Source organism: Petaurus breviceps, unplaced genomic scaffold, assembly GCF_028583685.1.
Source record: "Petaurus breviceps papuanus isolate PSGF00001 unplaced genomic scaffold, PetGlider_PUasm1.0 90881, whole genome shotgun sequence".
Classification (NCBI taxonomy): domain Eukaryota; kingdom Metazoa; phylum Chordata; class Mammalia; order Diprotodontia; family Petauridae; genus Petaurus; species Petaurus breviceps.
The window spans coordinates 16,295,506-16,308,150 of NW_027187369.1; the positions used below are offsets into that span (position 1 = coordinate 16,295,506).

The 12,645-nt window shown below is 38.2% G+C and overlaps 1 protein-coding gene across 1 annotated transcript in view; it reads left to right on the plus strand.

Moving 5' to 3' along the window:
• The window catches only part of LOC138150581 (estrogen receptor beta-like), a 140,683-nt gene extending 128,785 nt beyond the window's left edge, over positions 1-11,898 (plus strand). The window contains exons 7-8 of the mRNA XM_069074001.1: positions 9,620-9,800; positions 11,706-11,898. Coding sequence (XP_068930102.1) covers positions 9,620-9,800; positions 11,706-11,898 — 374 coding nt within the window. The remainder of the gene's footprint in view (positions 1-9,619; positions 9,801-11,705) is intronic.
• The last annotated feature ends 747 nt before the right edge of the window (positions 11,899-12,645 follow it).

The window sequence follows — 12,645 nt, forward strand, 5'->3', positions numbered from 1 at the left end:
TGTAGCTGGAATTCATTTTCAAGTACAGAGAGGACTAGATGATGATACTGCTGATAATAATGCTATATTTTGGCTCCAAGTTCATTGCTATTTGCATTATATCCTTCTCTGACTTTTTTTCCCCAGGTCCATTCTATTGTTTCAGCTTTGGTAAAACCTAGGTTTTGTTATTCATAGAGATACTAAGACTTCCATCAAACACAAAAGTGCTTAAGTAACTTATTTTCCTCAGGAAAAAGAAATGCAATTAATTCCTTAACTGATGGATTTTTAAAGTACAATTCCAGCTCTTCCAAATCGTTCTCTTCCCCTTACCCATTAAAGGTCTCTTAAAAAGCATGGATTTGATACAGAACCTACCTCCTTACTGATTCTGGTGTTGTTAAAAAATAAAATGTTATATGCAATGTGTTCAGTAACATTCTAAATGTTCTTTTGTAGGGATGAGGGTAAATGTGTTCAAGGGATTTTGGAAATCTTTGACATGCTCCTGGCAACGACTTCAAGGTTCCGAGAGCATTTGGAATACTGTGCTTAGTACCATAATTTAAGAAGAACATTGGTAAATTGAAAGTTGTGTAGAGAAAGGGCAGCCTAAATAGTGAAGAGCTTTGTATCCATATCCTATTAGGAGTAGCTGAAGGGCGCTAGGCATGTTTAACCTGGGGAAGAGAAAATTCAGGAGCACACATGATAACTGTCTTCAAGTAACTGAAGGACTGTCACTGAAGAAGTGTTCTATTTGGTCCTTGAGAGCTGGAACAGAAGTGAGAGAAGCTGCAAAGAGGCTAAAGTAGGCTTGATGTTGGGGAAGACTTCTTAACAAGTTGGGCAGTTCAAAAATATAATGGATTAACTTGAGAGGTCATTCAACAAGCATTGATTAAGAGCTATATACCTGGTACAGTGCAAAGTTCTGAATATACAAAGACAGGCAAAAATATTCTAGGCATGGGGCAGGGGTAGGGGCAGCCAGTTTAGACCTAAATATGGAAGATGGAATGTTGTGTTAAAGGAACTGAAAATAGGCCAAGTATAGCAAATTCACAGAGTAAATAAAGGAAAGTTAGATATTAGAAGACTGGAAAAGTTAGGGGCCAGGGTTCTCAAGTAGAGACCGGATGACCACTTTGTCTTACGTTATAGTAGAGATTCCTTTCAGGTATGGGTTGAACTAAACAGTCCCTAAGATCCCTTCCAACTCTCAAATTTGGGGATTCTGTATACTCAGTAAATAACCTGTATCTACTTTTTAATCCTAGGAGGGCATCTTAGAAACATCATGGTGCAAGCAACATGTAATGCCTTTAGGAATAAGATTCGATTTCTTTTATAACAATTTAGTCCCAGAAAATGCCCAGAGACTCATGAAGAATTTAGATGAATTATGACCATTTAAGACAAATCAGATTGGCCATTAGGCAGAAAGGAGCCTGAGTACCATGAATGGGGTGGCCTGCTTTCTAGAGGGTTAACAGCCTTCCTTTCACTCCTTCCTATATCTGCTTCCAGTTTTTGACTTCTGATGGGGAGGAGACTTACTCAAAAAGGAACCTGAAATTAGTCAATCCTTTGGGTAAGGCATTGTTTTTCTAAAATAAGAGAGAAATGAAGGTGGTGGTAGTGGTAATGTTATTGTTACCTATGACAACTTTTCTTGGAGCTGAGTTATCAAATTAGCTCAGTCTCTTAACAAGGTCCTGCTTACATAAGTCACATGAAGGTGGAAACTCAGAGGACTGTCCTGAGTGTGACAGATGAGTAAGTAGTCAGGGAGCAATATGAAGTCACTGGGGAAAAAGTAAAAAGAGGAGATAAGAAAGACATGTGGCACTTTTCCCTAATTTAGCTTAGCAGTTGACCTTGGGTTGGCCTTGCCCATATACAGTCTAACTCTGAAAGGTACACAAGTAGAGAAAAGAATGTATAAAATGGAAACAATAAAAAAGGAAAGATGGACAAAATCTAATTCAGAAGAAGAGCTAGAAAGTGCTATGATCTTTTCAGAGAAGATTTTCCTGGCCTTTTATGGTGATTATTTTCCATACTTTGCCAAAGACTAGACTTGTCATTTTCCCTTCTGAATGTAAAGAAAGCACCACTTACATCTATATTGAATGTAATTGATGTTTGTGGGAGATCTCAGATCAAAAGCTTTTAAGTTACTTTTTTTGGGGAAAGTATGTTTTTCTGGCCCTCTATTTGGACCTTATTACCAGGCATTATGCCACAGGCACATCTGCCATCTTGGAGAAAGGGAAAGTTAGATGTGGTTGGAGAAATACATTTACCTCCTGGCATGGGATTTATTTTTTTATTTCATCTTGAAAAATAATTTAAAGCTTATTTCTATGCTGCAAAGTGCTCCTCAGGAAACAGTTGGCTTTTTTAAAAGAGGGGTTTCCTTTTTGCTTTTTGCCTTCTTTGGCAAGACCCTTTTATCATCATTTCAGTCTCAAGTCCATCCTATGCTATTACTGAAAACCTGGGCCAAACACTGTATAAAGGAACAAGATTGGGTTATGTTCAGTCAGTAGCATCTTCCACATTTAACTCATCCTGAAGATCAAAAGGGGAAAATGAGGCTTCTTTGGAACCACTGTGTAGAAGGTCCCTGTATTTAAGGCAAATAACAGTATTGTTCTTTTTCCTTCATTTTAAGAAAGCCCCTTACTTTTTTTTAAAATTATAACATTTGTTTGAAAAAGAAAGTTTGCTGATGCTCTTCTGAAGTAGAATTTTGTTTCTCTGGATGATTTCTATTATCTAATAATCTACTATTTCAAAAATAGCACTAACTCACAGGTTTGTTGTGAGAATCTAATGAGATTTTATAAGTGTGTGTGTATGTATGCATATATATATATATATACATATATATATATAATCTTAAAGTGCTATGTACATGCTAGCTATTATCCTTTTAGGATAAAATTTTTAGGAAAAGTTTTCCTGATTGAATTGGAAGGGGAGCTTGGCAAAGACTATGTCATGCCATGTGAGAGAAGCAAGTTTACCAGTATTCTCTATTGCCCTAGTTAGAAAGCCCTTCCTGACAACACATAGAGCTAAAGGAGGGTATGAGGGGAGGATGAGGAAGCCCAGGAGCCGAAAGAATTGAAAAATGTATTGTGGCTACAGGGTTAGGCTTAAAACTTCAGAAGAGACTTATTTCCCTTTTAATTCATGTAATCATAATGAAAGCTCAGAGTATACTTTGCAAATTATAGGATTTTCTGTAATTTTTATTAAGAATTCAAAATTGTACCACGATAATTTTCATCTTCCACTAAGAGGAGAAGTAAGGGGTGGGGAGTTCTCTTGATAGTAATCATTTTTTACCTGACCTCTAATCTTCCTGTGTGGAAAATGAGGTGAATATGTTACTTAGAGACATTCTCTTATAACAGGTGCATCATGTTCGAATGCAGCTTTTTGTAGAGGGTTAGGCAATGTGCTAAGAGCTTTACAACTATCATTGTAAATTATCTTATTTGATCCTGGGAGGAAGGTGCTATCATCATCCCCATTTTATGGATGATGAAACTGAGACAAATAGTACTTAAGTGACTTGCCCAGGGTCACATAGCTAATGTCTGAGGCTGGATTTAGACTCAGGTCTTCCTCACTCTAAGTCCAGTGCTCTATCCATTGCACTAGCCAACTAGTTGATATTGGATAGTTGAATCTGGTAGTATGTCTCTCATTGTAGAGGAAAATTGGCCCTATTTGTAGCTGGGTTTGACTGTCCAAAAGAATTTTTGCCACTGGACTGTCACCAGGGACAAGAAGCCTTATCATCAAAAGAATCCAGCATGGTTTAGTGAAAAGTGATTTGGAATTTAGTGATTTGGACTAATATTCACTAGCTATGACAACTTAAGGGAATTTCTTAACCTTGCTGCTTAAATTTCCTCATCTGGGAAATGGGAATAGTAATTATTCCTTTAAGGAAATAATTTATTATTTGGATCTTTTCATCTAGGGACTATCATAGGACCTTACACGTATCATAGAATCACATACATGGACAATAAGACACCTCAGCGGTCTAGTCCAATTCATGCCCAAAAGAATTCCCCATTGCCAACATATCAGAGAAGAGGCCATCTTGGTTTTTTATTGAAAATTTCCATTCAGAGGGTATTCACAACTTTTAGAAGTGCCTTTTTCAAGCTCTTCTCATTGTTCCTGGTACTGTTTTCTGAAGCCAAACAGAACATATAAAATTCCCTATGTGACAGCACTTGGAATACTTGAGGGCAGTTATAATCTCCCACTCTGAGAATTTCTTCTGTAAGCTAAATGTGCCTACTTCATTTATTGTCCTTTTTTTTGGTGGAGGAAATTGGATTTTCTAGGTGCTCTATCATGTCATCAGCAAATAATACTTTGATCTCCTTATTTCCAATGTAAATCTGTCTTTTATCTTTCCTCAACGAGTGCAGCATAGTGATAGATATCTGGTCTTGAAAAGAACAGGATCAAGTCTTGACTGAGTCCAAGCATTGATTATGTGACCCCGGACAATTAACTTCACCTCTCAGGCCCCCAGGAAATTCTGTATGATTAGTAGTTGCAAAGTAGTTGCTGATCTGCACTGAAAGGGGGAGTTGTGAAATGCACTGAAATCATCGATCTGATTTTTAAAAAAGATTTTATTATTTAATCCTGGACTTTTTCTCCCACTTCTCTTCCATCTGTTATTGGCCATCACTAATGGCTCCCCTCTGAAGACATGGTTATCTTCATCTTCCACTAGACCCTTTTTTCAACACACAGAGTTCAGATAGAGAGTCAGCATGCTCATTTCTCCCCACCAGCACTTCAAGGCTTGACTTTTATCTCCTTCACACAACAATCTTCCTCCTTTGAAGTCCACTAATATTTCTCACCCAAAAAATGACCCACTTTTCTTTCTTTTCCACTTCTCTCTTTCTCTCTTTCTTCTTTTCTTTTTTCCTCTTTCTTCCTTCCTTCCTCCCTCCCTTCTTTCCTTCTTTATTTTTATCTTCCTTTCTCTTTCTTTCTTCCTGTATTCCATTCTTTCTTTTTTTCTTTTCTTTCTTCATTTTTTACGTTTCTTTTCTCTTCTATTTGATCTGATTTTTTTTTAAAAAGCATCTCTTTCCCATTATTGAAATTGGTAGGGTTTCTAATATGTTGTCAAATTTAAGTTGTGAGAGTGGACATTCTTGTTTACTAACTTTAAAAGAATTCTTTTTTTTAAAATTGTGGGCTTAACAAACATTAATAAACATGAATATTTCAATATATGGTGAACAGAAAAAGAGGCTTATATATGTTTTAATATATACAGCTTGCTTTTAATTGCACTTAATACAGTAATACCAATAATACTATACTTGCCTGTCTCCCTTTCTCACCTCTCTTCTGCTCTTCTGTCTATTTTCAAGGATTTCATTGAGCTTGTTTTCTTTTTTTTTTCCTTTTTTACCTTTTGGAGGGCAATTGGGGTTAAGTAACTTGCCCAAGGTTACATGGCTAGTTTTTTTGTGTGGTTGTTCAGTGTCTGAGGCCGGAACCGAACTCGGGTCCTCCTGACTCCAGGGCCGGTGTTTACTCACTGCCTCTCCGAGCTTATTTTCTTTTTTTTTCTTTTTTTTTTCTTTTTTTTAAAGCAATTGGGGTTAAGTAACTTGCTCAAGGTTACAAGGCCAGTTATTTCTGGGTGTGGTGCTGAGTGTCTGAGCCCGGGATTTGATCTCCAGGTCATCCCAACACTGGAGCCGGTGCTCTTACTCGCTGAGCCACCTGGCCGCCCCTAAGCAATTGGGGTTAAATAACTTGCTCAAGGTTACACGGCCAGGTGTTTCTGGGTGGGTGCTAAGTGTCTGAGCCCGGGATTCGATCTCCAGGTCTTCTCAACACTGGAGACGGTGCTCTTACTCGTCGAGCTTATTTTCTTTATTTATTCTTTTTTCTTTTTTTTTTTTTTTAAATCACTGGCTTCCCCCATCCTTGCCACAACTCTTTCCCCACCAAGGAAAACTTTCCCTTGTAACAAAATAATATAATTTTTTTTTTATCACTGATTGATTGTGTCTGAAAATTATCTATTTTACAGCTTATAGTTTACCTCTCATCCAAAAGGTAGGACTCATTGTTCATTATTAGTCCTGACCATGCACTGTATTGAGCTCTTAATTCTTTCAAAATTGTTTTGCTGTACAATGCTTTAGTTGCTTTGTAATTCTTCTTCCTTTTTTTTTTTTTGCTTTTTGGAGGGGCAAAGGCAGGCAATTTACATTAAGTGACTTGCCCAAGGTCACACGGCTAGTAAGTGTTAAATGTCTGTGGCCAGATTTGAATTCAGGTCCTCCTGACTCCAGGGCTGGTGCTCTATTCACTATGCCACCTAACAACGCTTAATTCCTCCTACTTTATAATTCCTCCTCATTTTGTATAAGTTCATACTAGTCTTCCCAGATTTCTCTGTCTGTCCCTTTCAATATTTTTAATGGTACAAAATTATTCTATTACATTAAGATATTATAATTTGTCCAGTTGGACATCTACTTTCTTTCTAGTTGTTAACTACAAAATGAATTAGCTACAAATAATTTTGTACATATAAATCTGTTCTTTGGGAAGTCAAAGTTGTGGTATCTCTTGGTTGAAAAGGTCTTTTTAGGTAGGTGTGTGTAGCACCAATGCAATATTAACAGCACCAATGGCCACTATAAATATGCCTGCGTAGTGCTCAATTGAAAAATATAACAGACTCCCCATATAGAAGACAGAAGCAAAACATTTATTCAAACACCAGAAAACCAAATCCCCAAACCAGTAAGCCCATTCTATCATAGTAGCAAAGAAGTTAATAATCCACAACAGCACAGAGAGCCACAGTATCCTTTAGCCTTCCCACAAACCAACATTTACTCACAAGCTTAGCTGTCTCCCTCAGATGCATGCTCTCCTCCTTCCAGTCTCTAGCTGCTTTGACTCCCAGCTTCCTGTGGGCTCTGCTCCACCCTTCAGCAAACTCCTCTCACCACATGCTCCATGTGATTACATTCAATCTATTAGGGAGTAGGGAATATTTTCAAAGCAGGGAGGGTCTTCAAATTCCCATTATCATTACTGTGTGTTTGGAACAATTCATAGCTTCTTCAATAGTACATTAGCATGTCTATTTTTCCACAGTCTCTTCGACAATTGTTACTTTCCTTTTTTGTTATCTTTGCCAATCTGATGGTATGAGATAGAAATGATAGCTATTTTAATTTATATGTCTCTTATGTTAGTGTTTTGGAACATTGTTTTTATGTGGTTGTTGATAGCTGTTTTTTTTTTCCTTTTGAAACTGCCTATTTATATCTGTTGACCATTCATCTATTGGGGAATTGTTCTTCTTCCTATGTATTTATATAAATTCTACACACATGTTGAATATTAGCCTCATAAGAGAAATTTGCTACAAATATATTTTCTTAGTTTATTGTTTCCCTCTGAATTCTACCTGCAGTGATTTTGTTTCATTGAAATAGCCCATTTTATCTTTTGTGATTATTTCTGTTCCTTGTTTGGGAAAAGCATCTCCCCCTATCCATTTTTGTGAAAGGTATCTGCTTCCTTGCTCCTCTTATTTACTTATTATATGACTTTTTATAACTAGTTTCCATATTCATTGGGAGTTTTCTATGGTATAAGTGTTAGTCATTATTATAAATATAATTTTTTGCTGAACTGCTTTCTAGCCTTCCAAGTAGTTTTTCTTGAATAGTGAGACCTTAGGAAAGTAGCTGGCAATGCTTATTTCTGGGTCTGGTGTACCTAATGTATTCCATTGATCAATGTTATTTTTAACCAGTACCAAATTATTTATTTTTATTTTTTTGCTTTTTGGATGGCAGTTGGGGTTAAGTGACTTGCCCAGGGTCACACGGCTAGTTTTTGTGTTAAGTGTCTGAGGCCAGATTTGAACTCAGGTCCTCCTAATTCCAGGGCCAGCACTCTATTCACTGTGCCATCTAGCCGCCCTAAGTACCAAATTATTTTGATGATTACTGCTTTGTGGTATAATTTAAGATCTGGTACTTCTAGACCTTCTTCCATCACTTTTTTTTATGATTCCCTTTGAGATTCTTGAATTTTTGTTCCTTCAGATGACTTCTGTTAATCTTTTACTTAGGTCAGAAATTTTCAATCTTTTGCATGAACCCTAGTGGCAGTCTGTCAAACCCTTCCCAGAATATTGCCTTTTTTTTTTTAAAGCAATCGGGGTTAAGTAACTTGCTCAAGGTTACACGGCCAGTTATTTCTGGGTGTGGTGCTGAGTGTCTGAGCCCAGATTTGATCCCAGGTCATCCTGACACTGGAGCCGGTGCTCTTACTCGCTGAGCCACCTGGCCGCCCCTAAGCAATTGGGGTTAAGTAACTTGCTCAAGGTTACACGGCCATGTGTTTCTGGGTGGGTGCTAAGTGTTTGAGCCTGGGATTTGATCCCCACGTCATCCCAACACTGAATTACTCGCTGTGCTACATGGCCGCCCCCAGAATATTGTTTTTAAAGGCATTAAATAAAATACATAGGATTACAAAAGAAGCCAATTAAATTGAAATAACTTTTTTAAACATCTCAGTTCATGATGCCTGAAATCTATCCACAGACCCCCTTATGGGAATCTGTAGATCCCAAATTAAGAATTTCTGGTCCAGCCTTACAAAATAATCTTTTGGTTTTAGTGCCTGCTTTTAGTAGGATTTGGTTCTAATGTTTCTCTATTGCAGAATTGGTATCAACTCTTGGCTTACAGTAGGCAATTTTTATTTTATTTAGGCAAAATCTCTCTTACTTTTCCTCAACACTTTTGTCATGAATTTTTGACGAATTTTATTGAAGGCTTATTCTGTCTCTGTTGATACAAATGTGCATTTAAGGGGTGATGTGAAACCCCCATCTCTCTCTCTCTAGGTATGCTAGGGACCTAGAAAGGTTACCTAGCTTATTTCTCTGGGAACATTATTACTAAATGGCTAAAGTAGAAGACTAGGGGGATGCTTCAGCAATGTTGCATAAAATCAAAACCATACTTTTCATATCCAGGCTCAGCAAATTGTCAGAACTGCCAAAGGAGATATACCCACTGGCTTGCTGAGGGCAGGAATTGTTTTCCTCTTCCTTTCACCACAGAAAATGTGTTATGGTTTTTAATTCTGCCTAGGTACCGTGTTTCCCCGATAATAAGACCTATCCCGAAAATAAGCCCTTCCCTTACTGTGTAAGATTCCTCTAAAATAAGCCCTCCCCTGAAAATAAGCCCTATTGAGATTGCTACTGTAGTGAAGGTGATCCCCTGCGCTACACGCTACATTACGGTACCCTCTGTATGCACCATCCCCCCCCCTCCCCCCGGTGAAACGCACGCCGTGCTCCGAGCTGCATCCAAAATCAGAGCTGCAGCACTGAGCGCGTCATCCTGTTCTTCCCCAGTGATTTGCTTGCTGGTACATTTTTTTGTTCACATTTACCTGTTTATTAAAATTGCTGTCAATGTTCATTAAAATAAGACCTCCCCTGAAAATAAGCCCTCTGGTGTTTTTCTGTCCAAAAAAAAATAATAAGACAGTGTCTTATTATGGGGGAAACACAGTATGTTTCCTTTAACAATAGCAACTGAAGAACCAGAGAACAGCAGGAAGTTACATCACCTGCTTAATGCTGTGACAGATGCACTGGTGTGGGTTATTGCAAAGAGTGGAATCTCCTTTCAGCAGCAGGCCTTACGTCTGGCTAACCTTTTGATGCTTCTTTCTCATGTTAGGCATGCAAGGTACGCATGTGGTGGTAAATGCTTTAATGGACTTTGGGGGGGGGTTGTCAGTATAGGAATGGTCAATGTCGTGAAGCCAATGGGATTCCAAGTTTTAAAAATTTATAACTTAAGTTCAAATCTTAGACCTGCCTTTTATGAATCCTATGACCTTGAAGAAGCCACTTATACTCTTGGGCCCTCAGTTTCTTCATCTGTAAAATGAGGAGGTTGGGCAAATGTTCCTTCCATTTAACATTTTGTAATTCTGTGAATGTGTAAGTAATGTTTACTTAGCAAAATTCCAATGAAAGGAAGAAAGGGAGAAAGATACCCTGGATGGGAAGGTGATGCTTTGTTAGTATCTCTCTAACCAGTGATGTTAAGGTGTATTGCATTGTCTTTTGGTCTAATGTTAGTAGTACTCACCATGCAATTTATCCTGGTGGGACTACATTGGCCCTCAGACTTATGTTTACTAAAGTTTCAAGTTCCATTCACAACAGAGCCCTTAAGGTGTTCTTAACTGTTTGTGCCTGTGTCATGGAACCTTTCTGATGAAGTCTATGGATCCTTTCTTAGAATAATGTGTTTAAAATGCATAAAACAAAATCATAGGAATGCAAAGGAAACCAATTATATGGAAATGCAATTATCAAAAATGTTTTTTTTAAAAAGTTCACAGGCCCAAATTAAGAACCCCTGCTTGAAGAAGTCTAAATCTATTTCTCTCCATCATCTCCAAGGTAAGAGACTGCTCTGAAGCTGAGATTTGGAGGAAGCTACCAAAGACTTTCCCCAAAAGAGTTATTTTCTCCTTTATTGATGTAGCTGCTGTGAATCAACAAGTATTTGAGGAAAGTCTAATGCTTCCACCCCTATCCCTACCTCACCCCCACTGTGTTAAGCCCTGGGCAAAGGTGAGGTAAGCTCTGCCCTCTAGGAACTAAGCTTTCTGATGGGAGAGAACAGATAAAAGGTGGCCTCGAAAAGCTGTTTTCATGCTGGATTGTCACTCGTTTTCCAGTAGTAATGGTAGTATTGATTTAATTATCATCCCCAGAAGAAGAGCAAGTGGTGGAGAGTTGGGGGAAGGGAAGGAGTGACTATTGTGATAATTGGAGGAAAGAGATCTAAGAATAGTGACAGGCTTCAGGGAAAGAAAAAGGTCTGTATCATGGTGGCCTAGTTCAGCAATCATACAATGATTCTGTTAAAGACTCATATATTCATAGAATGTTAAAGCTGGAAAGGAACCTTAGAGATCATCGAATTCAACTCCCTCATTTTATGGATGAGAAAGCTAGTACCTGGAGAGGCAATGTGATTTACCCAAGGTCAAGAAAAAAGTTTACATTGGAGGACTAACTGCTTGATATTAATGATGAGATGATGATGAGGATGATGAGGATGATAAACATTTTGAGTTCACCGTGTATCTATACCCATTTTACCTAATGGGCAGGGAGGGGATGGGGGTGGAGGTAATACATAAAACAATAAAAGAAACATAGATTTGAATCTGAAAATTCATCTGTATACATGCATACATACACACATACATATATTTGCATACATATACATATATAATATTTTATTTTTCCCCAATTACATGCTAAAATTTAACATTTCAAAAAAGTTTTGAGTTCCAAATTCTATCCCTCCCTTGATCTCTCCCCTCCCCCTCCCTGAGATGATAAGCAAGGCAATATATTTCATATATGAGCAACTGTGTAAAACACTGAAAATTCTGAAAATCAGAGATTTGGAGATACACAATACACACAAATTATTTTACCCAGGAAAGGAGGCAAAGAAACATGATTCCATTAATCCCTTTCCTTGTATTTCACAAGCATCATGATATCCTTCCCACCCAGAATACTTGTTTTTCGTTTTCTTCTTTTTTATGTGTCTCCCCCACAGTAACAAAGGTATGGAGCACCTGCTCAGCATGAAGTGCAAAAATGTGGTCCCTGTCTACGACCTGCTCCTGGAGATGCTGAATGCCCACATGTTGAGGGGATATAAAAAGTCACCTGTCACTGTGTCAGAATATGGCCCTGCAGAGCAGAGTGAAAGCAAGGCTATGAGCTCTCAGAACCTGTTGTCTCAGTGATGTCTTCTTACCCAGGAAGAGTTAGGCTGAAATTCAGATGTACATAGAGGTGACTGAGGCTTGAGCCAAAGTAACTAGTACTTTCTTGACTTTGGGGTGTCTTGTGGAGCTCATGGCAAATGAATCTCTGTACAGTTTATGTAGACTTTTATCATTGATTGGAGATTCAGCGCTCAGCTATGTGACACGGATGGCCTATTCATGAGCATAACTGTGATTTTTAGGGGCTGGAATAAGAAAACCATTGTCTCTATTGTTAAATAGTAAACTAGAATGCAGCGTTTATATCTCTTGAAATCTTGCAGGATCACAGATATGGCACCTTCATCACCTCCCTGAACCCTCTCACCTTGCCCTCTTTAAAAATACGCACATAATATTTTTGTGATGAGTGGTGGGAAAGGAGGCTGGAGAGTAGATAAAATTAGAGTATCCCAAAGTTAAAAGGGACCTCAGAGTTGGTCACCTAATATAAAAAACAAAACCTTGCCCAAAGCACTATGATCTAGGGAGAAAGAGTTCTAAATTAGGAATCCAAGGATGACAGTTAGAATTCGACATCACTTCACCCTTCTGGGCCTCAGATATGTCCATAAAATGAAGGTGTTGGACCAGATGGCCTCTGAAGACCCTTCTAGCTCTAAATCAATAGTCCCTTCTATAACACCCTGGGCAAGTCACTTAATCATGTTTGCCTCAGTTTCCACATTTGCAAAATGAGCTGGAGAAGGAAATGGCGAGCCACTC